The sequence below is a fragment of the Camelus bactrianus genome, chromosome 20 (assembly GCF_048773025.1).
Source record: "Camelus bactrianus isolate YW-2024 breed Bactrian camel chromosome 20, ASM4877302v1, whole genome shotgun sequence".
Lineage (NCBI taxonomy): Eukaryota > Metazoa > Chordata > Mammalia > Artiodactyla > Camelidae > Camelus > Camelus bactrianus.
Window position 1 is genome coordinate 44353169 of NC_133558.1, and position 27200 is coordinate 44380368.

General features: G+C 52.9%; 2 protein-coding genes across 2 annotated transcripts; one reads left to right on the forward strand and one right to left on the reverse strand.

Annotated features, from left to right (window-relative positions):
- The first annotated feature begins 467 nt into the window (after positions 1–467).
- Positions 468–13185, forward strand: LOC141574150 (ryanodine receptor 1-like). The gene is given in 15 exon segments (XM_074347938.1): positions 468–472; positions 553–772; positions 864–982; positions 1856–1954; positions 7565–7607; positions 8873–9003; positions 9105–9165; positions 9573–9665; positions 9667–9720; positions 9977–10111; positions 11741–11897; positions 12298–12362; positions 12453–12559; positions 12749–12800; positions 12947–13185. Coding segments are annotated over 15 exon segments (1437 nt in total). The 3' UTR covers positions 13043–13185.
- A 90-nt stretch (positions 13186–13275) lies between these two features.
- Positions 13276–26707, reverse strand: LOC141574151 (mitogen-activated protein kinase kinase kinase kinase 1-like). Its single transcript, XM_074347940.1, is given in 29 exon segments — positions 13276–13464; positions 15246–15305; positions 15965–16031; positions 16116–16206; positions 16405–16466; positions 16768–16942; positions 17484–17587; positions 17759–17832; positions 17930–18033; positions 18842–18896; positions 18993–19080; positions 19970–20054; positions 20424–20499; positions 20587–20651; positions 20653–20769; positions 21219–21261; positions 22827–22871; positions 22949–22992; positions 23066–23124; positions 23629–23707; positions 23935–24051; positions 24554–24635; positions 24864–24926; positions 25336–25468; positions 26004–26075; positions 26169–26211; positions 26377–26424; positions 26546–26601; positions 26647–26707. Coding segments are annotated over 29 exon segments (2238 nt in total). The 3' UTR covers positions 13276–13394.
- Between the last annotated feature and the right edge of the window lie 493 nt (positions 26708–27200).

The following is a 27200-nucleotide window of genomic DNA, read 5'->3' on the forward strand; positions in this document are numbered from 1 at the left end:
CTGCTGAGTGCTTGAGACTTTGGCCACAACCGGTAGACGGCAGGTCTGCACGGGGATGACCATGCAGTGTCCATTACTGTTCCGGGGTGGTGGGGGTGGGGCTCATAAGGCACTTAGTGGTAACCCCCTGTGCAGTGTGAAGACCAGTCAACGTGCACGTGTCTGGATACCCGTGTGCGTACATGTGGATGTACCCAGAGCATATACCTCCACATATACGACACATGCATGTGCTTTCATGCCTGCAGTGTGCAGAACCTGTACACACATGCGGTGCTCGCTCTCACCCACAAGACAGGAGCCTATGGGGCCTGGGCGTGATCTGGCGGGGTCCAGGAGCCCTCACCCCTGTCCCTGACAGGCAGAGCACAACAGCTTTGCAGGCCCCTAACCCTGGCGTCAGGGTGCAGCGTGGGGACCGGGTTCAGGACTTGAAATTGTGGAGCTCGGATCTTGCTTTAGGGATCATGGCGTGAGGCAAAGGGGACCTCAAAAAGCACCTTCCTCGGGACTTGGCCATGGCCCAAAGGGAGACTGATACGTGCATTCCAGCACAGCTTTTGAGTTCACGGTCGCGAGCAACGCGACGTGCGTGCACGCCGTCAGGGATCCGTCTCCTTCCCTGGCAGCTCGCGCGCACACCGCAGGCACTAGAACAGGGTACGCGAGGCCGGGGAAAACCTCAGCCCCGCCTCCTGGCCAGCGTGCCTCGAGAGGGCGCCTGCGCACTTGGCTAGACCAGGCTTTTTCTCACGCCGTTGATTCTGCTCGGGTGGAGCATACACGCATGCGCTAACTGCGCCGGAGCGAAAACAATGACGTAGTTTCCGTTTCCACCAATCTTTCCTTTTCCGGTCCTCGAGGAGTCCGCGTCGGCCGGGTCTGCGGCGGCCGAGTCTGCGGCGGCCGGGTCTGCGGCGGCCGGGTCTGCGGCTTCACCCCGGGTGTGGGAGGCGACGGAGTCCTGGCGATGTTTGAGCAGGTGAGAGCAAACGTGGGCAAGACGCTCAAGGGTATCGACAGGTCTGAGTTCGGTGGTAGGGAGCGCTTCTGGCCAAGCGGGGCGGAGGAGAGAACTTTCTGGAGTAAGGCGTGGTCAGTCCTGGGCTTGCCCTGGGGTTCTCACCTATCATCCTGGAGGTGTTTAAGGAAATAGCACTGCGAAGACCTAAAGGCAGAAGATAGCGTTTCCTACCGCCAGTCTCCCCTTTAATTGCCTTAATGTCTCTCTGTGTCTGCTCCTCAGTCTCTTCGTGTCTCTTAGTGCCTCTTTATCTCTCCCTTCCTTCACCTCTCATTATTCATTTAACACATGTTTACTAAAATCTAGTCTGTGAGTGCTGGGCAATGCTGCAGACCAGAGTTGACCAAGACAGCCGCAGGCCATGCTTTCATAGGGTTCCCAGTTCAGAATCCAAACAAACCAAGTAGCTAGTTAGAACCAGTAGTGGTCAGGGTGTGATGAGGGGAGCTAGGCAGGAGAGGACGGGGCTAGACCAGAATGAGATCTGGGGAGGGAAGGTAAGGGTGGGTAGCAAAGATGTCTAGGAGGCTAGGTATACAGTCTGCAATGACTGGCTGTCTGAAAGGTTGAGGAGGCAAGCTAGAAAAGACCCAAGGCTCTGATGCAGTTTAGAGCTTTGGCTTAGGTCTGGGGTGTGGATAAGTTTTATTAGAAATTATAGAGCTGATTCAGTATTTGGGTAGAGCCTAAGTGGCCAGCGACAGAGCTAAAGAAAGGGAAGAAAGGAAGAGAGAGAGGCGCAGGCTACAGTGACCCTCCTCCCTGGCCCCACAGAGTAACTGAGCTCAACTCCTGTCTCCTCTCTGTTCATCCATCTTTATTCTCCTCTAGGTATAATCCTGAGAATCTGGCCACCCTGGAGCGCTATGTGGAGACACAGGCCAAGGAGAATGCCTATGACCTGGAAGCCAACCTGGCTGTCCTAAAGCTGTGAGTTTCTACCTCCATTCCCACCCCCATGCCAGTAGCCAGCATGGTGCCACTCACAACACTGGGGGGGTGGGAGTTGGGGGTAGCCTGCAGGGTGTGGCTATCTTTTTTCTTTTCTAATTGAAGTATGGTTGATTTACAATATTACATTAGCCTCAGATGTGAAACATAGTGGTTACGTATTTTTATAGACTATATTTTACGTAAAGTTATAAAATATCAGTTATATTCGTGTGCTGTACATTATCCTGTATCTTACTAATTTTATGCCTAGTATTTCGTACCTCTTAATCCCCTTCCCCTGTCTTTGCCTCTCCTCAACCCCACTCCCCTCTGGTAACCACTACTTTGTGCTCTGTATCTGTGAGTCTCTTTCTGTTTTGTTACATTCATTTGTTTTATTTATTATTTTTTAGATTCCACATGTAAGTCAAAACATACAGTATTTGTCTTCTTTTGATTCATTTCACTAAGCACAATAGCCTCGAGGTCCATTCATGTTGTTGCAAATGGCAAAATTTCATTCTTTCATGGCTGAGTGATATTCCATTGTGTGTGTGTTTAGGTGTCACATTTTCTTTATCCATTCATTTGTTGATGGACACTTAGGTTGTTTCCATATTTTGGCTGTTGTAAATAGTGCTGCCATGAAAATGTGCATGTATCTTTTGGAATTGGTATTTTTGTTTTCTTTGGATATATAGTCGTGAGTGGAATTGCTGGGTCACTTGGTAGTTCTGTTTTTAATTTTGTGGGGAACTTCCATCCTGTTTTCCAAAGTGGCTGCACCAGTTTACATTTCTACCAACAAGAGTTCTCTCTTCTCTACACCTTCACCAACATTTTGTTGTTTCTTGCCTTTTTGACGATAGCCATTCTGACAGCTGTGAAGTAATATCTTATGGTGGTTTTGATTTGAATTTCCCTGGTGATTAGCAGCGTCGAACATCTTTTCTTGTGTCTGTTGGCCATCTGTACATCTTTGGGAAAATGTCTGTTCAGGTCTTCTGCCCTTTTTTTAACAGGGTGGTTTGTTTTTGTTTGTTTGGTTTGGTTTGGTTTATTTTGGTTTTTGACATTGAGTTGTATGAACTCTTTGTATATTTTGGATAAGATGTGGCTTCCTTTGATGTGCAGGATTAGGAAGCCAAGGAAGTTGGGGCAGGAGGAGGGATGGCGTTTTAAAAATTGGTTATAAAACATAAAGGCTAGTACATAAATACAGAGTTCAGCAAGTAATTGTAAATGAACACCCGTGTGATCACCATCCAAATTGCAAAGCTTTGTGTTGCTGGCGCCCCTCGTCCTTTGTCTCATATGTTTTGTGCCAACCGCCCCCACCCTGCTCACCACCTTTATGCTCTCACGGCCCAGCTTTATGTGGGTTTACCGCACACGTGTGCGTCCCAGTTAGCTTAGCTCAGGTTTGCCTGCTCTGAACGGGGAGCTCTCCTGGCATCTTCCACTCAGCCCTGGGTTAGTGAGATCCATCCCCTCTCTGTGTGGATGCGATTTGTTTGTTGTCATGGCTGTATAGTGTTCCACGTGGGACTGTTCTCCTGCTGGCGGACGTTTGATGTCTTCCGCCTCAGTGCTTTGTTGATTTTTACAGGTTGCACGGGCTCGGTTTTGACCTGTAAAATGTAGATAACGGTGCTTGTGTTTGTGAGGTTGTTACTGGTGATGACACTGCTGAGAGAGTGCTCCCCACATGGTAGCTTCTGTGCTGTAAGCTTTGGTGCATGAGCTCTCTTAGGTGCTGTATGGCCCTTGTGAGGTAGGTCTGGTTGTTACTGTCCCATCGTGCAAGAGGGGAAACTGATGCACAGAGTGTTTAAGATAAGTAGTCCAAGGGCACTCAGCAGGCACAGCCGGCTGGACAAGAGATGACCTGCTGAATGTGTCCAGCATGGACGTCTGGATAGCCAATGACGGGTAAGATCCTCAGAGGAGGACAACCTAAGACAGGCATAGCTGCCTGGACAAGAGATGACCTGCTGAATGTGTCCAGCATGGACGGCTGGATAGCCAATGACGGGTAAGATCCTCAGAGGAGGACAACCTAAGACAGGCACAGCCGGCTGGACCACAGATGGCCTACTCAGTGTGTCCAGCATGGACGGCTGGATAGCCAACGATGGGTAAGATCCTCAGAGGAGGACAACCTAAGACAGGCACAGCCGGCTGGACCACAGATGGCCTACTCAGTGTGTCCAGCATGGACGGCTGGATAGCCAACGACGGGTAAGATCCTCAGAGGAGGACAACCTAAGACAGGCACAGCCGGCTGGACCACAGATGGCCTACTCAGTGTGTCCAGCATGGACGGCTGGATAGCCAATGACGGGTAAGATCCTCAGAGGAGGACAACCTAAGACAGGCACAGCCGGCTGGACTACAGATGGCCTACTCAGTGTGTCCATCATGAACAGCTGACTAGCCAATGACGGGTAAGATTCTCAGAGGAGGACAACCTAAGACAGGCACAGCTGGCTGGACAAGAGATTACCTGCTGAATGTGTCCAGCATGGACGGCTGGATAGCCAACGACGGGTAAGATCCTCAGAGGAGGACAACCTAAGACAGGCACAGCCGGCTGGACTACAGATGGCCTACTCAGTGTGTCCATCATGAACAGCTGACTAGCCAATGACGGGTAAGATTCTCAGAGGAGGACAACCTAAGACAGGCACAGCTGGCTGGACAAGAGATTACCTGCTGAATGTGTCCAGCATGGACGGCTGGATAGCCAACGACGGGTAAGATCCTCAGAGGAGGACAACCTAAGACAGGCACAGCCGGCTGGACCACAGATGGCCTACTCAGTGTGTCCAGCATGGACGGCTGGATAGCCAATGACGGGTAAGATCCTCAGAGGAGGACAACCTAAGACAGGCACAGCCGGCTGGACTACAGATGGCCTACTCAGTGTGTCCATCATGAACAGCTGACTAGCCAATGACGGGTAAGATTCTCAGAGGAGGACAACCTAAGACAGGCACAGCTGGCTGGACAAGAGATTACCTGCTGAATGTGTCCAGCATGGACGGCTGGATAGCCAACGACGGGTAAGATCCTCAGAGGAGGACAACCTAAGACAGGCACAGCCGGCTGGACTACAGATGGCCTACTCAGTGTGTCCATCATGAACAGCTGACTAGCCAATGACGGGTAAGATTCTCAGAGGAGGACAACCTAAGACAGGCACAGCTGGCTGGACAAGAGATTACCTGCTGAATGTGTCCAGCATGGACGGCTGGATAGCCAACGACGGGTAAGATCCTCAGAGGAGGACAACCTAAGACAGGCACAGCTGGCTGGACCACAGATGGCCTACTCAGTGTGTCCAGCATGGACGGCTGGATAGCCAATGACGGGTAAGATCCTCAGAGGAGGACAACCTAAGACAGGCACAGCCGGCTGGACTACAGATGGCCTACTCAGTGTGTCCATCATGAACAGCTGACTAGCCAATGACGGGTAAGATTCTCAGAGGAGGACAACCTAAGACAGGCACAGCTGGCTGGACAAGAGATTACCTGCTGAATGTGTCCAGCATGGACGGCTGGATAGCCAACGACGGGTAAGATCCTCAGAGGAGGACAACCTAAGACAGGCACAGCCGGCTGGACCACAGATGGCCTACTCAGTGTGTCCAGCATGGACGGCTGGATAGCCAACGATGGGTAAGATCCTCAGAGGAGGACAACCTAAGACAGGCACAGCCGGCTGGACCACAGATGGCCTACTCAGTGTGTCCAGCATGGACGGCTGGATAGCCAACGACGGGTAAGATCCTCAGAGGAGGACAACCTAAGACAGGCACAGCCGGCTGGACCACAGATGGCCTACTCAGTGTGTCCAGCATGGACGGCTGGATAGCCAATGACGGGTAAGATCCTCAGAGGAGGACAACCTAAGACAGGCACAGCCGGCTGGACTACAGATGGCCTACTCAGTGTGTCCATCATGAACAGCTGACTAGCCAATGACGGGTAAGATTCTCAGAGGAGGACAACCTAAGACAGGCACAGCTGGCTGGACAAGAGATTACCTGCTGAATGTGTCCAGCATGGACGGCTGGATAGCCAACGACGGGTAAGATCCTCAGAGGAGGACAACCTAAGACAGGCACAGCCGGCTGGACCACAGATGGCCTACTCAGTGTGTCCAGCATGGACGGCTGGATAGCCAATGACGGGTAAGATCCTCAGAGGAGGACAACCTAAGACAGGCACAGCCGGCTGGACTACAGATGGCCTACTCAGTGTGTCCATCATGAACAGCTGACTAGCCAATGACGGGTAAGATTCTCAGAGGAGGACAACCTAAGACAGGCACAGCTGGCTGGACAAGAGATTACCTGCTGAATGTGTCCAGCATGGACGGCTGGATAGCCAACGACGGGTAAGATCCTCAGAGGAGGACAACCTAAGACAGGCACAGCGGGCTGGACCACAGATTGCCTACTCAGTGTGTCCATCATGGACTTGGATTTGGAGAGAGAAAGCATCACTCGGTCTTTGAGGCCCTATGAAGTGGCCTTATAAGCTAAGTGAATGAATGACAAAGGAGAGAGGGAGGGAGAGAGGAAAGAAGGAAGGAGGGATGGGAGGGAGGGGAAGGAGGAAGATGTGCTTAATTAACTCTTATGAGTCTGAATTCTGAGGTGGCTTGAGTGTTCAAAGGGGGCGACATTAACTTGGGCATTTAGGACAACAAGACAGGGGGGGTATTAGGTTATTTATTTATCTTCTTTTTTAATGGAGGTACTGGGGATTGAACCCAGGACCTCATGCATGCTAAGCATGTGCTCTACCACTAATCTATACCTACCCACCTAAGACCTTGACTTCTAAATACCATTTTCCTCAACGAGGAGCCAAGCAGCTTGGAGAAGTGGCAGATTTCAGGGCTGGGGCAGGGAAATGCAAGATGAGAGTGGATTACCTTATCAGAAAGCAAGGATGTGCTGAATGAAAAATGGTGACAGGCTGAAAGGACCCAGCCACCACCTAGAAGGGGTCCCCACTGGGCAAATCAGGGACAATCTGAGCATCAGGAAGGACAGGAAGGGCTATGAATTGAAACAGCAAATAGATCTAAATCCATGGATTCATAGTAAATCTCTGTTCCACTCCCCATCCCACCCCCTGCTAACAAAACCCATTGGCCACCTTGGCAGGATGTTAGAGCATCAACTCGTCATTTATAAAACTGGTAACTAAAGAGTCTGATTCATCAGACAAAATTAAATGAAACACTGAGGAAGCACACCGTTCCCCAGAGCCAGAGCAAGGCCAGACCGCTGGCCCTGCCTCCCCACCTGAATTCAGGTCTATGTTGTTTGTCTTTTGTTTTTTGTTTTTGCACATCCCGGCTCCAAATGCAAGCCACCTACCTCCCCTAAGCTCCCCAAAAGATGGCAGTAGGGGGGAAGGACAAACTTCACCTGGCACGGGGTCTTTAGAGCCTGACCCCGAGTGAGATGCGACCCCACTGTGTGGAGTCCCCTGTGAGAGAAGGACTGGAATTCCAAAGCCCCCTGGCCTGGCTGGTGGCTCCTCTTCCCTCCTGCCCTGACATCTTGTGGCCTCTTTCTCTCGGCAGGTCTTTCCCCAGCAACTACTGGGACAAGTTCGTCAAGCGGAAGGTGAGAGAATGTGAATGGGGCAGTAGATGGGCCTCCTGGGCTGGGTCCCTTCCTGCCACCTGGCCATCTAAGCCCCATCAGGCACTCGCTGTGTGTGTGACCTTGGGCGAGGGGATTTGCTGAGGGAGCACCTCAGTTTGCCCATCTGGAAATAGGCATGAGAACACCCCTCTCTGGAAAGCGACGATGTGCATAACAAGCATGACGCAGTGCCTGGCACAGAGTAAGTACTCAATAAATACTAATTTTAGGGGAGGAAGTAAAGCATTGTGTTTTAAGCACATTGACTCGGGAGCTGGACTGTCTTGTTTGTCTCCTCCTAGCTGTGTGAGCCTTTCGGTGTCTCAGTTTCCCTCACGTTCAAAGTGAGGTAATAAGAGGGCCGCCCCCACAGGGTTGTTGTAAAGTTTATATGACCTACTAGGTGCACAGTATCTGGCCCATAGGAAAACATCAGGGCTGCGGTATGCTCAGTGGCAGAGCACATGCCCACCATGCATGAGGTCCTGGGTCCAATCCCCAGTACCTGCACCTAAAAAAAAAAAGATACATGTTTGCTGATACGTTCATTCACTCAGCAGATGTTTGCTGAGCACCTACTACGTGCCAAGAACAATTTTGGAGGGCGTGGAGTCCAAGCAGTAGGTACGTTTCAAGCAGTAAACACATTTTGATGCTCGAGTTGGACAGACAGATGAGGAACACGTTTATGGTGTTCAGGCGGTGATAAGTGTGCTGCAGAAGGAAAACATAGTCCAGTAAGAGGGTTGGGGGGTGCGTGGGTGCTGGCCCAGAGAGGTTGCTCTTTCTTGTGCAGGGTGGTAAGGGAGTGAGCCAGGGGGAAATCTGGGGGAAGACCGCCCTGGGCAGGGGGAACAGCCAGTGCAAAGGTCCTGGGGGAGGAACGTGCCTGGCGTATTTGAGGAGCCGTGAGGGGGGCCAGTGTGGCTGGAGCAGAGTGAGTAAGGGGGTGAGGGGGAGGAGATAAGTCCATAGATGACAGGCGGCCCAGTTGTATAGGATTCTTTGCCCACCTGCCTAATAATAATGTTATCCCAAATAATTTGGCTAATGAATTAACTGGACCTTTATCACGTTTGGACCCTCCCCCTGAGGATCTGAAAAAAGCTCTGGCCCTTCTTCCCAGAAAAATGCATTCCCAATTTTTCACACAAAATTCAGAGTGTTCCCAGATGCCTCTGCAACCCAGGCCATGACTCGCCCCACTCCAGTGCTGTCTGCTTGCCCTCTGCTCTCCTGCGCAGGTCCTGGACAAGCACAGGGACATCTGTGGGCGGGAGTGGATCGCCGAGCTGCTGGGCATGGATCTGTCCACGCTGGAGATCACAGCGCACAGTGAACGCAAGCCTGAGCCACCGCCGGGGCTGCTTATCTGGTGAGCCAGGGGTGATCCTGCCCAGGCCAGGGGCAGGCAGGGGAGGTGGCCAGGGTCTGACCCTCCGGCATCTGGCCATCCCTCTTCCCTCCACCTGACAGGCTCATGTCCATCGGCGTCAAGTACCAGATCTGGAAGTTCGGGGTCATCTTCACCGACAATGTGAGGAGGGACTTGTAGGTGGGGGAGGGACCTGCAGGAGAAGGGCCCTGGGAGGGTTGGGGGCTCCAGCACCAGGGAGCCCTGACCAGGGACTGAGTCCTGAGCCTCTGTGCACCTCTGTTCCTCGGGCACCCTCTGAACACCCGCCCAAGGCTCCTTGTCCCCTAGAATGCTCTTGGATTTCCAGACTACGTCCTGCAGAGGGCTCCTCAACCCCACCCAGGATGGCTTCTCACCCAGAGTGCTCCATTGTTCTAGAGTGTTCCTGATCCCTCAAGTAATCCCAAGCCAGCGATGGCACCCTGACCCCCCAGAGCGCACCTGACCCTCTTGAATGTTCCGGGGGCTCCCCGAGCTCTCCTTGACCCTCAGGAATGCTCTCTGACCCTGACTCTGTGTGCCCACAGTCTTTCCTGAACCTGGGCTGGTACATGGTGATGTCCCTCCTGGGGCACTACAACAACTTCTTTTTCGCTGCTCACCTCCTGGACATTGCCATGGGGGGTCAAGACACTGCGCACCATCCTCTCCTCCGTCACCCACGATGGGAAACAGGTGTGGAGAGGAACTGCCTGAGGGATGTGAGCCGGGCAGGGCCAAGCATGGCAGTCTGAGCAAGGGTGGAGGGGTGAGGGCTGGGCGGCCAGGGTGAGGAGGGGCCAGGCGAGTAGGCTGAGCCAGGGTGGGTGTGGGTCGTGAGGCCCCAGCAGGGAGAGCCACCTGGGTAGCAGCAGGGTCAGGAGCCCGAAGGCTGGGCAAGGTGGAGGGGCCGGCTGAACATGGCGCTGACCCGCCCATTGCCTGCCCCCAGCTGGTGATGACCGTGGGCCTCCTGGCGGTGGTGCTCTACCTGTACACCGTGGTGGCCTTCAACTTCTTCCGCAAGCTCTACAGCAAGAGCGAGGACGAGGACGAGCCTGACATGAAGTGTGACGACATGATGACGGTGAGCCCTTCCCCCCAACGCTCTTGGGCAACTTCCGACCACCCCTGACCCTCAGGTTTCCCATCTGCCAAGGGGCTTAGGAACAGTGCCTACCTTGTAGGCTTATCGTGAGGGTTCAGTGAGCTGATACTTGTGAGGTACTTCGAACAGTGCTCAATAAACGTTAGCCACTGTTGTCGTATTATTTGAGCTTTTAAAGCTGTTATTATTGGAAAGGTGCTCAGGCACAGTGCCTGACTTACAAGCTACATGTTTTGGGGTTGGCTACTCAGCTTCCCTATGCTCTGGTGTCCTCACCTGTGAAATGAGTGTATAATAACAGTGCCTACATCCTAGGGTGGCTTTTAGGACGTAGTGATGCTCCCTGATCATCTAAGAATAAATAGTTGTAGAACACTGCCTGGTAGGGATCAAGGATTCCATAGAGGTGAGCTATTGTCATCATTATCTGTAATTAAAAGTTTCACCCAAAGAATGCCATGCAGGTTTCATTTTTTTCTCTTCTAGTCTACTAGAGATGATCATAACCAAATTGAGTTTCTCCTACTAGAGGCATGGGCCACATTTAAATGAATTGTCCCAGGGCTTTATCTCAGAAGATGGCCTGTAATCAGGCACCGTGCTCCTGGGACCTATCCAGCTCCTCAGTCTGACGTTTGAGCCCCACCACCCAGACCTGGCCTTGCCACTCAGCCTTGTTCCCTCCAGTCACTGGTCTTAGCCCTTACCTAAGACAACTAGGTTCTCCCACTTCCCAGGGACACAAAAAGGACAGTGTAAAATCTTTCCCACATGCCAGGCAGACCATGTTCCTCTCTCTTCTCAGAACTTCCTCTTGGTTCCCCAGTGCCTTCAGCATGGCTTATGAATAGCCAGGGAATAGCTAGCCTGGCCTGAGTCTAACCACAGTCCTTCTTGCTTTTTGCTCTCTGGCTGCCTGGTGCCCCTCAGTTCCCCTAAGATCATGTATTTCCTCCCAACCCAAGCCCTTTGCATCTGACGGTCTCTCTGCCCCACCTCCACCTCAGACCCTGAGTACAAATACCCCTTCCCTTGATGCCTCACCTTTCAACTTAAGTGCTGCCTCCTACAGGAAGCCCTCCTTGACCATCAGCTGGACCTCATTCCTCTTGCTGTTCTTGCTCACGGGAGCTCTACTTTCCAGCTTCACTGACCCTCTTTCACTTCCTCACAGGAACGAGATGTCTTCTTTCCTCCCCAGTGGTGACGTTGCATGTGTGGTTTTCCCTGCCTGGAACACTCTCTTCCACCTAACATTTCTTTCAAGTTCCAGTTCACACATGTCCCTGCTTCTAGGAAGCCTTGCCTGATCACCCAGGCTTTGTGAGGCTTTCAGAGCTTCAGCGCTTCCTGTACTCCCCCCATCTCGCCCCCGATTACACTGTGCTTTCCCTGTCCCAGCCCTCAGCCCTCTGCCTGAGCTGTCCCTGTCACAACCCTGATCATTTCTGGGCTGTCACTGTCTGATGCCATGTGAGGGCGGAGCCCAGGGCTGTCTCAGCCATTACTGTGAGTCTCCTGCCCCACTAGCCCAGGGTCCTGTAGGTACTTTGTGAATACCGAATGATTGAATGCATGACTAATATGCTTCTCACCTTGCCCCCACAGTGTTACCTGTTTCACATGTACGTGGGTGTCCGAGCTGGTGGGGGCATTGGGGACGAGATTGAGGACCCAGCAGGTGATGAATATGAGCTGTACCGGGTGGTCTTCGACATCACCTTCTTCTTCTTTGTCATCGTCATCCTGCTGGCCATCATCCAGGGTCAGTGCTGGTCGGGGTTGTGGGAGTGGGGATGCCCAGAGGCAGACTAGCTCCTCTGAGAGTGCAGGCCCGGGATCTGTTTGACCTGGCTCTGTTTCTCCCTACTGTGAGACTTTGGGCAAGTTACCTCTCTGAACCTCAGTTTCTCCATCTGTAAAATGGGGATATTAATTATACTAGTCTTATAGGGTCGTTGTGAGAAATAAGTCAATTCATAGGTAGTAAGGGTCTCATGCTAAGTGCTCAATAAATGCTAGGTATTACTTTCAAGCAGCAGGGTGAGATTAGGGAGATGAGAGATTAGGGAATGGGAGGCAAGGCTCAGAAGGGGGTAGCCAGAAGAAGAAGCAGTCTGAATTTGGTCAGAGATTAGGCACTGACTTGCACCCTGCCTCCCCAGGTCTGATCACTGACGCTCTTGGTGAGCTCCGAGACCAACAACAGCAAGTGAGGGACAATATGGAGGTAGGCCATATCAGGGGGCGATCCAGAGGGATTACAGGACCCTGGGGGGGTCAAATGGGCCTCGACTCTGATGCTTCCTGCCACCCACAGACCAAGTGCTTCATCTGCGGCATCAGCATCGGCAGCGATGACTTTGATACGACACTGCATGGTTTCGAGACCCACATGCTAGAGGAGCACAACCTGGAAAATTACATGTGAGTGTGGGCCCGCTGGCTAATCAGGAGGGTGGGGCCGTGGCCGGCAACATCCGGGGAGGGGATACCGGGCTTTGGTCAGTTAGGAAAGGGCTGTGGCTTCCATGTGGGTGGGTTCTCAGCCAGCCAATCAGGAGAAGGTAAGTAAGGCTGGTTCTGACCTATCTCTCACATCCCTTCCAACCCCAGGTTTTTCCTGAAGTGTCTGATAAACAAGGATGAGACAGAACACACGGGTCAGGTAAGGGGGTGTTAATGGGAGAAAAATGGGCAAGGACATGGAGAATTTTAATAAAAGTTCAATCAGCAGGTGGCAGTAAAAAGCTCAGATCTTATCAAGCATTTGAAGATGTGACCAACCAACTCTTCCCCAACCCCAAACCCTAGGAGTCTTATGTCTGGAAGATGTACCAAGAGAGATGTTGGGATGTCTCCCCTGCTGGTGATTGTTTCCGCAAGCAGTATGAGGACCAGCTTAGCTGAGACACCCACAGCTGGCCCTTCACTCACACTTCAAGTGCCCTATTCTTACAGCAAGCCCCTTAGTCCCCAAATCCCTCCTCCCAAGGCTGCTGGGGGAGAGGTGACCATGTGCTGTAGAAATAAAGTCTGTGCTACATCCCTGATGTACTGGATCGTTGAATTTAGGGGGGGGTCAGTAGGCATCCAGGATTTCGGCCCTCCTCCCCTCCCCCCAGAAAACCAAGATGACAGCAGAGGCTAAAATCACGTTTATTGGGAGACACAGGCATGTCATGACCACTATATTGTGTCCACTGGGGAGGGGAGGGGGTGCAGAGACTGATTCCAAACACCCACCCCCAACCCCAGGGACTCATTCCTGGATATAGAGGTTGCTGGGGGCAGTAGGATCATCTGCTGGGCGTGTCTCCACTACCACAGGCCTGGGGAAGGAAGAGAAAAATCATTTACTCATTCATTCATTCATTCATTCATTCATACATACATTCACAAAGAGTCTACAGAGGGTGTCTCAGCACAATGCTGGGCTTCAGCAGTGCGAGAGCAGGCAGGGCTCCTGCTCTCGGGGAGCTCAGTCTGGAGCAGCAGCCCAACATGAATCAGTGAATGACGTGAGTGCAAAGCAGCGTGAGGCACACAGCAAGGAGTCCTAGCCCAACGGGTCGGCCAAGGTGCCCCCCCAAGAGTGGATGCTGGAGCCTGAAAGAGGTTCAGGAGGGAACTTGGTGAAAGGGCAGGGAAGAGTGTTCTGAGCAGAGAGAACAGCCTGCACAAAGGCCTTGAGGTGGGAGGGGGCTTGACAGCAGAAGTCATGGTTGTGTGGGCTGTGGCCAGGATTGGGTGTTGAACAGGTGGAGGCTGACACAGTCAGATCTGGATTTGAAAAGTCCGCCTGTGTCATGTCAAAAGATCAAAGAGGTCCTTGAAGGGGCTCTCATGGCTAAATCTGGGAGTATTTGTGCTTGCAAATAATGATTCTAATAGATTACAACCCGTAGAATAAAATGGAAACTATTCAGACTATGCTGGAAGAACACACCAGGACATGTATGCAAACATACATGGTGGAGAAGGGACAGCTCTTCCTTGCAGTAGAATGCTAACCAATACATGTAGAAGGAGTGATAAAAGTAGAAAACCACCATTTAGTAACCATCCTAATAGTAGACTCAGGCAAAAATCATCAAAGGTAAAACTAGTGTGTGGAAGTCTGATGAGGAATAGCAAATTTACAAACATCTCAACAAATCATCAGAAAAGATACGTATTAATACAAAGGAAAAAAGTGTAAATTTCTAATGGGGAACTTGGCTGACTCCACCTTGTCCAAATAACCAAAGTAACGTTGCCTGTAATGGGACAAACTGACATCTGCTTCCTGATCTGATACAGTGAGGAGGACACACCATCATTACTGTGGTGTTCCTGCCCAAAATGCCTAACCTGGAAACCTCAATCAAACTTGAGGGACGTTTGGTAAAACAAATATCCCATATGATTCAAAAGTGTCAAGGTCATGAAATGCAAAGAAAAGTCTGAAGAATTGTTTCGGGTTCAAGAAAAAATAAACATGACTCCCAAATGCAACCCATTGTCCTAGGTCATGTCCTGGACCAGAAAAAAAAAAAAAGTATGATTTTTGGTTATAAAGAGCATCACTGGGACAACTGGTGAGACTTGAATGGGTGTGTGAATTAGAAGGCAGTGAGAGCTCAGTGTTAGTTCCTTGATTTTGACAGCTGTATTTTGGTTTGTAAGAGTATGTCCTTGCGTTGGTATAGGTCACATATATTGAAGTATTTAGGGATAAATGGGCATCATGTCATCATGTCTATAATTCACATGCAAATAGAAAAAATACTAAACGTATATGAAAGAGAAGAAAAAAGCAAATGTGGTTAAAAAATAAAATATGAGGAATCTGGGTGAAGGGGATACAGAATTTTTAGTTTTATTTTTGTAACTTCTCTGAGAGTCTAAAAGTCATGTCAAAATAAAAAGCTAAAATAAAAATACAAAATGAAAATTCCCCCTCAGCTGCTGTGTTGGGGAATGGACTATAGGGGGCAGAGATGCTAGCAGGGAGACCAAGTGAGAGAATGTTCAGGCCAAAGATCCAGGTGGCTGGGGACATGTCAGGATGCCCTCTCTCCATCAGAAGCCTCCCCCTTCCCAGTCCTCGGTCCCCTACCCAAGCTCATACCTGGGGGAGCCAAGCAGATGGAAGGTGAGGGTGGGGCCTCTCAGCTCCTGCAGCAGCTGGGGGAAAAGGTGCATGTGTCAGTGTCTAGAAGACTCCTCCCCTCTCCCTCAAAGAGAGCAGGGAGGTAGTCTCTGCAATCCTCAGGTCCAGAAATAACCAGTCTTGCTAACACCACTTATCCACTGTGTGACCTCAAGCAAGTGACTTAATCTCTCTGCACCTCAGAATACCAACCTTTGACATCATAATACCTACCTGAGAGGTGACCAAAAGGATTAAGTAAAATACAAAAGCGTAAGGGCAAAGTCTGACACATAGTGTTCTGTGAGCCAAGCACCATTTTTCATTCCATTTTCCAGAGGAGGAAAGTGAGGCACAGGAAGATTAGGTCATATGCCTAAGGTCATTGAGCTGGATTCCAACCCAGGCAGTCTGGTGCATGCTCTTAACCCACATATCTCTATAGTGATCCCATTTTATAGTTGGGAGACTGAGGCTCAGAGAGAAGCAAAGTCCCTTACCCAAGGTCACACGGTGGCCCTGGATGAGCCCTGGACCTAAGAGAAACTGGGGTAGAGAAGGGAGACCTGTCTGAACTGACACTGGAGGAAGCTTCTCCAGGACTTCACACCCTGACTCAGTTTTCCCATCCGTGTGATGAATGAGATGTTTGAAGGAGGGACTGGGTTGTGGGTGCTGGGATGCAGGAGCTTCCCTTGTCTGAGCCTAGAGCCCACACCTGCACTCCATGCTTCCAGAAGGCTTGGAGCCGACCCCCGACCAAAGCTGGGAGGAAACCAGTGCCTGTTACCCTTGGAATTCACTTAACACTCCAACCGGGACCCCAGGCCCAAACGTCCTTGCACATACCTACGGCCTCCACTGCTTCAGTCATGTTGATCTCTGGAGTTCGAAGCCCCCGGACTGGGGCCCCCTCTGGGGTCACCAGATTCAGAGACCCTCGAAGGAGATAGAGAGGGAGCTTTAAGAGCAGTAAGTGAGGCTTAGAAGGTTACTGAGGGACCAGACAATAAGTTCAGTGTGAAAAGCAAAGCAAGACGGGCAAAGACCAGAGTCAGTGTTTCTGACAGTTACATGATGTGGGGGTCGGAAATCCGAGATCTAGGAATAGTGAGGGAGAGCCAGAAGGGTCCTTAGCGTCCATCAACACCATCACCTTGTCTTCCTCGAACTGAGTCTCTTGTACTGGGCCCTTGTGCTCTGCTTGAGAGGCGGAAGTGCAAGGACCAATTCCACCTCATTCCCCTAAACTCTGCTAGGCATCGTCTGTATCCCCAGGCAAGCAGGCTAAACCCCAGCCATCACAGAGTTCCTCACACCCTCCTTCTCCCCATCCCCGTCATCCATCTCACCAGTTATATATACCCAACCTTCTCCAGTCCCCTCTTAGTTCAGCCCGCTTCCCAGTTACGCTTCAGGCTAAGCACCTGGGGCCCAGCTACCCAGACCCAACGCCGCTCACCTGATAAGCCGCACCCCTCCCAGGACCTGTCCCACTCACCTGCGCTCATCTCGCCCCGCCAGCAGGAGAGCGCGCCGAAGCGCACGGTGTGGAAGAACACCGACTTCGCCGGCTGCCCGGGGCTCACGCCGATGCACACGGCGGGCAGCTCGGAGCCTGGCCCGCTCAGCACTGAGAACACGGGCAGAGGCGTGGGTAGCGGGAAGAGCACCTGCTGCGGGCCGCACGGGAAGGGGCGGACTCAGAGGAGGTTTGAGGCGGGGCCTGGGAGGGGCGGGGCCTTGGAAGAGAGTCGGCCTGGGGCTCCCGAAGGAGTTCCGGAGCCCTCAGTCTTGGGAGGTGCCATGTAGAAACTTGAGGGGCTGAGGCCTCAGAGGGCTTAGAAGTTGACGGGTGTGGTCTCAGAGTGGGCGTGGCTTCCACTAGGGGGCGTGCCGCATTGGGGACAGAAAGGCCGGGCCCCCAGGGGGCGTGGCCTCCAAGGCACCAAAGTCTTAGAGGCTCCAAGAACCTGAATAGGGTCTCCTAAGAGACCTGGCGGGGCACAGGGCCTGAAGAAGAATTAGGCCCGGGGCGAAGGGCGGGGCTTAAAGAACCGGAGGGCCTCAGAAGGGGAGCCTCCAGGTGAGCGGGCTCTCGGGGTGATTGGGAAGAGACCTCGGGTGGAAGCCCGACTTCAAAGAGCTCTCAGCAGAAGAGTGGAAGGCCCCCGCCACAGAACCTGACAAAGTCCCCAGTGCTTACAGGCCCCCTACCCGGAGAAGCAGGAACTTGTTCATGGGCTGCTGCCACTGAAGCAGGACCACGGATGTCTCCAATGCCCCACACAGGAACGGGCCCCCGGAGCTAGCGCCCTCCGCTGTGGAGGTGGGGAAGGATGGGTTAGGGTCAATCCTGTCTCCCCTGCCCCGCGCCCCCAAAGGCCACACATCTTTCCCCGGGCTCTGGACACCCTGCCTTAAATCGCAACCCTCTTCAGTGGCTAGAGTCCAAGTCATGCCCCTGGCCCCGCTCCCCTCTGCATATCCACGAGATTCTCTCTCCCCCACACAGCACGCCCGGCAACCTTTGGTATCCCGGAACTTAGTGGAGACCATGTCCTTCCTGCAGAACAAGGTAGGCGTGAGTGGGGGTGGGGGTGGGGGTTGGGAGGCAGGAATCAGATATTAGAGGGGTCTGTGGTTCCACTGGGGTCTCGTACCTTGCTAGGAGCCGGTGGGGACTGATGTGAGCAATGGGGCTTCCTGCTCTGGCCTCTTTCCGTTCCAGCAGGCACAGGATGCTATGAGAATACAGGTGGGGGGACTTTCGTGCAGGGTGTGTGTATTTAGGGGAAGCAGGAAGTTATAGGGCACTGCACACTCCCAGCTTTCCCCATCCCTCCCCTGGGCCCCATCCCTTTGAAATGCCCAAGCCTTTAAATCTCAAGCACCTGTATTTCTTGGCTTCTCACTTAACATATTTTAAATGCCCACGGGAGGCCAGGCAGTGTGCTTGGATCTGGTGAACAACGTTGCCTAAAATAAGTACGTTCGTAACCCTAGTGGTGCCTGTAGTCACATGAGAAACTATGGACACTTAACCAGTCAGCTGAAGTAACACATATTACAAAAGTTTAAGAAGAAACATACCTAGAGATTCTGTAAAAGTTTCTCATCCCGGATGTGATATTAATGAGCTCACAAATCCTATCTGGCTTGGTGTTTCCTCACAAATGAGAAATTCTTTTACACAAAGCGTTTGTAAAACAATGACACAAAATTTTAACCTACAGCTCGCTCACTCTAGTTTAGTAAAATGTGGGATAAGGACTGTCATATGACCATCAAAGAAATGTAAAGACTAACTCATTGTAGGAATAACTCAAAACTGACTTGAGAGGTGGCAGTATTGTGAGCCCCATTTTACAGATGGGGAAACAGAGGCTTGGGAAGCCAAAGTCTCTTGCCCCAAGTCCTACATTGAAAACGTGGCTGGGATTTGAATTGTGGGCTCTGTGGAAGGGGATCCTAAGTGTTTTTTTCCAGCTGTGCCCAGCTAGCTCCCATCCCCTGACACTTGACTCCTTAAGTTCTGAACCCCCCACTCCAACCCATCCCAACCAACCCACAGCCAGACCTGAGAGAGACATGAGGACATTGTTGATGGAGTACACCTGGGTATTCCGGCTAGAAAGAGCTGCAGAGCATGGAGGAGACAGCTCCTGTAAGACCCCAGCACCTCCCAATTCCAGCCTCCCACCCTTGGCTCACCCGCAGTGCTGCCTGGCCCACACCATCTCAAGCGTGGCCCCCTGATCATTTCGGTTCAGAATGAAAATGCCTTCCTCAGCTCCCAGGAGTAAGTGCTGGTCTTGGGGAACAGATATGAAGATGCTGGGACCTGCCTCATCATCGAGGACCTCCTAGGCCCCCCTCATCTGACCCCAAACACGGGTACTCTGTTCCCAGCCCTGACCCTCAATTCTCTACTTGCCTCCAACACTGACATTTCCAGTCCCTGTTTTCCCAAATCTGAACTCAATCCCTGACCTGTTCCCTGGAGCCGGTCTCATTCTCCCCAGCGTCTGACCTCCCATGTTCTGCTGGTTCTTCCATCTCTGACCCACAAATCCTGACCCTCTGTCTCCTCAATTCTGACCTCAACACTAAACATGCCTCCCGTAATAGCCCTCTAAATTCTATCCCCCCTTCTCACCAGTCTGGTCCCTAAATTATACTCCTATCTCAACACTGATCCTCAAATTCAGATGCCCTGACGGATAGCTTTTTTTGTCCAGTGTGACAGAAAGTCAATTCTAATACTGTTTCCTTAACATTTACCCTTCACTGACCTTGTCTCCACATCTTTGATCCCCAAATACTTTCCCTTTCGGCTACATTCTAATCCCTAAGTCTCCTGACCCCAATATGCTGATCTTAGCCTCTCTACCACTAACCTCCAACTGAGGTAAATGGGGTCCATCTGTCCCTAGGCTTGTACCCCAAACGCTGGCCTTTCTGCCTTATCTGACACTCCTGGCCTCCAAACTCTAATTTTTCTGGTTTTCACTCTCAAACTCATCTTCACTCTACCCATCTTTGATCCTTAAACCCCAACTGTCACCCCTAGCTCTGCCCCCGCCACTGCTCCTAAACTCCCCCCACCCCATTAAGACCCTCCCCTTGTCCCTGCATCTCCACCTCCATTAAGGACCCTCCCCATCCCCATCACATTCTCTGAGAATCTCCTGAATGCTCACCTTTGGTGGAGGGGTTTGTCGAGGCCGCCGTGCTGTGGATCCAGAGAGGGCAGCCATTGAACAACTTTAGGAGAAGGGCACATCCCTGGGTGGGCCATAGGGGTAGGGCAGCAGCCCATCGAGCAGAAGAGAGGAGGGGACAGGAAGTTGCTGTTGTTAAGATTCTGGAGTGCCAAGGTTCAAATCCTGCCTCTGCCACCTGAAAGTTTTATGACCTTCGAAGTCTATTTACCCCGCTGTGCCTCAGTTTCCCCCATTTTTAAATGGGGGACAATATCTATCTCTGTGCTATCTATCTCCATCTGTGAAGGTATACACCATGTAAAGACATGAGGTCAGTGTCTGGCACAGAGGAGTTGCTCAACAAATGTCACCTGTCATCATTATTAGTCTTCGGCCCCGCAACGCCAACCAGGCATCCCCAGCCCCGATCAGAGGTGTGAGTCCTCAGCACAGCTGGCCTCACCTTTCTCTTCATCTATTCCTCCTTGGGGGGCAACAGCGAGGGCTGGTCATGTTCCCGAGGGCTGCTTTCCACAGTGAAGTCTCTGAGATGGGGTGGGGAAAATCAGCCCCCAAAGCACCCCCTGCCCTGCCCAACCTCCACCTCTGCCCACCTCTTACCCCAGCCTGCCTTGTTACCTGAGTGAGCGGTTAGGTAGGGGTTTCGGGTGGCTGGGGGTAGGCCAAAGTTGGGGGGTGTGGGGGTGAGGCCCACTGGCACAGCGGACCACTACCCCTGGGCTCAGATGCCCCTCATCCGCAGTCCCCCCAGGACCCTCGTCAGATGGAGAACGGATCTTGGATTTTGGAAACAGAGAGGGAGGGTGGGGAAATACATGAGATGATCTCTGAGAGAGGGCACCCTGCAGTCTGCCTCTGCCAGATCAGATGCTGCATCTTGGGTCTGACCCTCCCCACAATATCTGACCACCACTCCAGCCTTCCCCTCTAACCGCCCCCCCCGAACAACATCAACAAACTCCGGCAACTAAAGGGTGAATGCTGGGTACAGCAGGAGTTTCCTAGGACCAGCTACTGATGAGTGTTCATCAGGCTAAATATTTTGAGTCCCACCCCTAGGTTCAGGGATGCCCCTTCCACATCCCAGTGGGATCATCATCCTGGTCGTCCCAGACTTCAAGGGAACTAGTGTCCTAGACTCCAGCCCTGGAGAGCTTGGTATCCCACCATCTGTGGACCCTGGCCTCCTGGCATCCAGCCCACCAGCTTTTGCCCAGAACCTTACCTTGGGGAGTAGAGGAGGAGGTATTTCTTCTGCGAGGGTTGGGCTGAAGCACACAGATGGGTTAAGTGGGGGAGGAGGGTGTTGGGAGCAAGGACTCGGGTGGGTTAGGGCTGGAAGTCAGCTCAGGAGGGCCAGGATGTGTCTCTGTCTGGGCTGGAGCTGAGGGTTACAGGACTAATAACCATGACGATCTTAGTAACAGAAACACTTGGGTATCAGTGTTGACAGTGCATTAGGTCTCTGCATCATCACAGCCACCTAGTAACACAGGTCTTATGAGCTCCTGGGGGTCTGGTTCTCACTTGGTGCCGGGCACGCCGCATGGGAGCCTGTTATAGATGAGATGTGTGGAATGGATCTCCCCCAGGCCTGGCTCTGAGGGAGATGGGGGCCTGGGTTGACTCCTGGAGTTGAGGTTGAGTTCTGGGACTGAGGGTCTGGAGGGGGCAGAATTCCCAGGGGCTGAGGTTCAGTGTGAGTTTGGGTGAGAAGATGAAGAAAGATGAGGGCCAGGGGTTTAGGTTTATGGCTGCAGTTGAGGTCTGGGGGTTGGAGCAACATCTAGGAGGAGCTGGGGACTAGGATGTGGCAGGGGCTCCAGGGTTGAGTTGCGGTGAGGTTAGGGGTCAAGGGTTGGTGGGGAGGAACGTGGTGGCTGGTCTCTACCAAGAGAGATGTTGGGATTTCTTCCCTGCTGGTGATTGTTTCCGCAAGCAGTATGAGGACCCGCTTAGCTGAGACACCCACAGCTGGCCCTTCACTCCCACTTCAAATGCCTTATGCTTAGAGCAAGCCCCTTAGTCCCCAAATCCCTCCTCCCAAGGCCGCTGCGGGAGAGGTGACCATGTGCTGTAGAAATAATGTCTGTGTGCTGCATCCCTGATGTTGTACAGGATCATTGAATTTGGCGGGGGGGTCAGTAGGCATCCAGGAATTCGGCCCTCCTCCCCTCGCCACAGAAAACCAAGATGACAGTAGAGGCTAAAATCATGTTTATTGGGAGACACAGGCATGTCATGACCACTATATTGTGTCCACTGGGGAGGGGAGGGGGTGCAGAGACTGATTCCTAACACACACTCCGAAACCCAGGGGACTCATTCCTGGATATAGAGGTTGCTGGGGGCAGTAGATCATCTGCTGGGCGTGTCTCCACTACCACAGGCCTGGGGAAGGAAGAGAAAATTCTGTTTACTCATTCATTTGTTCATTCATTCATTCATTCATTCATTCACACATACATTCACAAAGAGTCTACAGAGGGTGTGCCAGCAGAATGCTCGGCTTTAGCAGTGCGAGAGCAGGCAGGGCTCCTGCTGTCAAGGAGCTCAGTCTGGAGCAGCAGCCCAACATGAATCAGTGAATGACGTGAGTGCTGGGTACTAGGATGTGGCAGGGGCTCCAGTGTTGAGTTGGGGTGAGGTTAGGAGTGAAGGGTTGGTGGGGAGGAGAGTGGGGGCTGGTGTGGGAGGGTCAGGGTTAGGGTGAAGGTAGGTGTGGGTACTGAGTGTCCAGCCAGGGGTCACGGCTGAGTGGTGGAAGGAAAGCAGGGGCTGAGGTTGGGGTCATGGATGGTGGGGCTGGGTGGGGTCTGAGGCGCTCTCTCACATGTCCACGTTGTCGTAGTCATCTTCGGACTCTGACAGGTTCCTCCTGAGGAGGGACAGGCGTGATCCTCGGGCGGTCCCCACACCTATCCCAGCCCCCCTCCCACGCTGAGGGTCCCTGACCTAGGACTGCTGCTCTTGAAGCCTCCAGGGGGTTGTAAGCGAGCCTGTGGGATAGGAAAGAGTCAGCAGTGGCCCAGGGGGAGGGGAGGGCGGCGGGTCAGTGGGGAGGCGTCTCACCGTGTCAGCTGTGGGTCTGGACTACATGCCTCTGAGATTCCTGAACTCCATGTGCCGCCATGGGGGTTGGGGTGGGGTGGTATGCAGGTGACACACAGTGAGCTGGGGACATTGGTTCGGGAATAGAAAGTATAGAAGTGGTGTGTGGGAGTGGTCTGCAGCCAGGATCTTAGGACTGGAGCTGTCCCTTCAGGGGAGGGATCTTGGTTTACAGGGGTCTCATTTTGGGGTCAAGATTTGTGATCAGGGAGATGGGGGCTCAACATGGTTATAGAGTGTTTGTTTTTAGATTCCACTTGGGTATCTGGGATCAGAACAAGGTTTCTGAGGTCTCTGGGAGTCCTGGTGGTTATAGGAAATCTTATGGGGTCCGTGTGCAGAGCGGAGAGGTAGGGGTCTCTAGAATCATTTTGTAGATGAGGTTCTCTGGGGCCTCTTGTGGGATCAGATGGTAATGGGGGGCCTCTGAGGGTCTGTTTAGAAGCGAGAAGAGTCTCTGGGGTCTCTGGCAATCTGATGAGGGGGTTACAAGGGTCTCCAAAGCTTAAGGATTCTCTAGTGACGACAGCAGTCCGCATCTGGGATCCCCACAGAGCTGGATCGATGGGTGGATCGGATCCGCCGAGGGATAGCGGGGGGTAGCTGGGCAGAGCGGCAGCCGCATCAGGCCCACCTGCCTCCAGCAGCCCAGTCTGGAGCCCACGGCTCTCCCGTAACCTCTGTGCCCCCTGCTCTGTGCCAAGCCCCCCATGCTCCCTGGCTTTTCTCCTTCTAAGAGAGGCAACAAATGGACACCCCAGGCAGGGGAGCAGCCTGAGCAAAGGTGGGGACCGTCCAGTGCTTTTGTCATCCGAGCAAGGCCCACTCACCTCAGGCTCCTCATCTTCAATCTCGCCAACAGCTGCCCCCTTCCCTGGGTTCCTCAGTTTGTCAAGAAGCTCTAGGATCAGGCCTCTGTTTAGCCCGGGCTGGGACACCAGTTGATGCTGGGGGTGGGAGGAGGAGGCGGTCAGCAGACAGAGGGCTGGGCTGCAGGGAGAGGGCTGGCACAGGGGCTTGAGAACCCATCTAAGGGAATCTGGCGGTGAAGGTGCCAATAGAGGAAGAAGGCGGGGAAGTCTGGGCAGCTGCCACCTGGGGGATTCTGAGGTGTCTGAAGGGATCAGACGAATTCAGAGAAGTTGGAGAATGCCAGAGGTGTCTCGGGTGTCCCCTGGAATTCCAGAGAACCCCCAGGAATGGGTCCTGAAGCCGTTGGCAACTTGTGAGGTTTTAGAACTCAGCATATCTTGGGTGAATGGTCTGGGGTACAATTTGGAGGGTCTTGGAAGGCAGAGCCCTGGGGATTTCAGAGGGAGCAGGGACTTTGAAAGGGCCATAGGCGTTCTGTGGAATAAAGTAATCAGTGGTCCAGCGAGCCGAGGGAGGCCCTGGGGGGATCTCACAGGGGGTGAGTTTGGGAAGGCTGCTCAGGGAGGGGAGGTTTACACTGAGCATCTTGTTGGCGCCAGGTCGTTTCTTGGCGCTCTTGGTGAGGGTGACTTTGACGAAGATGTGGAAGGCAGCCGACCTTGGGAAGAAAAAGGCAAGTACTGGGGGAGGGTACAGTTCAAGTGTTAGAGCGCATGCTTAGCATGCAGGAGGCCCTAGGTTCAACCCCCTCCTCTAAAAGTAAATAAATAAATAAATAACCCCTCCAAAAGGCAAGTTCTGGGATGAGGGGACCAGAGACCCTCCCATCAGACCATCAGCCCTGACTCTGCCCTCTCTCCCTCGCCTTCCCATGATTCTCTCCTACCATTTGCCTTTTTCCTTTAGCCGAGGAGGCTGATAGCCACTCTTGGTCATGAGGAAGAGAACTCTAGAAAGCAAGGACAGAACATGGGATTTAGACTTCCCAGTGGAGGTCACATCTCACGATGTGAGGGACCCCCGATGGCACTGAGGTCAGCAGAGAGCAGTGAGGGACAGGAGGAGAATGAGGGGTAGGTTTTAGGATGCATAGGACGCCACTTCCAGGGGATGCTGCTCATCATGTTACAGAGTTCCAGAAGTCTCAGGGGAGCCTCAAGGCATGACTCCCTGCATTGGGGGCTCCTGGTGTGGACTGGAGAAAATGCTTTCTGGGTTGAGGTTCTCGGGTTGGGCTCGAAGGGAGAGGGATCCCCTGTAGGGGGGGTTTTGATGTGGGGAAGCAGGCGGCGGGTGGTGTTCAGGGTCAGAGTCGAGTGGGATCTCTGGGGCCAGGTTGACCTGCCACATCTGCCTACCTGAGAGGGTGAACGTTAATGAGGGGTGGCTGTAGCTTGGCTAATTCAATGGCTGTGATGCCCACAGACCAGATGTCACACAGCTCGTTTTATCCCCCCTTCAGGGCCATGGCCGCCACTTCCGGAGCCATCCTAGTTGCAGAGTCCCTCAGAGAGCCAGGGGTGACATGATGAAGAGGAGGGGAGTCTCCTAAATAGGGGGTGGGGGGACAGGAGAGAGACAGGGAGCGAGCCGTAGAATGGGACACAGAGAGAGTTGGATGCAGACACATAAGGAGACAGACAGACAGAAATAATACAGAGAGAGGAAAAGACAGAGAGTCAGAGATAGCCTAGAAAACAGACAGAGAGAGGTAAAGAGACAGGGAGTGACACAGACTGAAACAGACAAAAAAGACAGCCATGGACAGATATGGAGAGACAGAGATCAGGATCAAAATCAACAGAAACACTGAGAAAAACACGTGGAGGGGAGACATGCACAGAAAGACCTAGGGAAATGGAAAACTCAAGCGAGAGCCACAGAGTACACAGAACGCTCAACAGAGAAAGGCAGCGGCAGGACAAAAAGGCAGGATGGAGATTCCCAGAGATCCATGGTCGGAAAGCCTCTGCCCACCACCACCAAGCCCGCACCAACCCTGGCTGCCAGCCAGGCACCCCTCGACAGTAGTGTGTCCCAATAAAAGAGAGGCGTCGAGCCAGTGTGGCCCCGATCTGGGCCGATATACCAAAGTCAGCTGGAGGCAGAGGGAGAGACATACTGACCTAGGTTCCCTGTCCCCTCTGGCTCCCAGCCAGTCCCCCTCCCCACCCCCACCAGCCACACTCACCCAGTCTGACCTCCCCAGGGTCGTTGATGGGGATGTTGGATCCCTGGGGAAGAGAGGGGGGATCAGAGGCTGTCAGAGACACCCCTCCCTACTGCCAGCCCAACTCTGCCTCTGCTCCCTGGTCACACACCGCCTGAGCCCTCCAATAACCACTACCATCTCCCAGAGGCCCCCACCCACCAAGGCTACTTTTCTGCCCCCAGATCACCTTGATGTCCCGGTGTATCTTCTTATGTGAGTGTAGATAAGCCAGTCCCTTGAGAGGAGGGTGGAGATGGGTGTTGTGAGTGTTCTGGGGTTGTGAGCAGGTCCCTGCCCCCACCCAAACCCACCAAGCATCGCCTCCCCCCACCCAAAACCACCAAGCATCGCCTCACCTGGAGCACTTCCCGGCAGACATTGCTGATCTGGAGCTCTGACTGGGGGCCTGTGACTGCAAAGGTCACCCCGGCATGGTTTCAGACGGGGACCAGGAAACCTGGCCCCAGGAGCCCCTGGCTGCCACCCACACCAGGTACCACATGGGGAGGGGGTAACATGAGGGGACAAGGAATGGTCAGCAAAAGAGAGAGGCAGCGATACAGGGAACCAGAGGCCAGAGGGAGATAGATTCATTCAACCGACTACACATTTACTGTGTGCCAGGTTCCGTGGTAGGCAATGGGGACACAGCTGTGGACACAGAGACAGAGATCCCCACCCTCGTGGAGAGAATATTCCAGTGGGGGATACGGACAGTAGACAAGAGAATTAGGAGAAAGAAACAGTATGTGAGATGTGATTAAATAGAAAAAACAAAAGCAAGAAAAGACAACAGGAAATACGTGTAGGAAGGGGTATGACGTTTCATACTGGGTGATCAGCGAAGGCAACTCTGAGAAGGTGACTGGGTTGAGGATGGGAGCATTCCCACTCAAAGAGAACAAATTGAGCAATGCAAAGGCCCTGAGGTAGGAAATTGCCTGGTGGGCCTGGAAAGTGGCAAAGTGGGTGGAGTGGAGAGAAGGTGGGTCAGCCTGGGGTGGTTGTGGG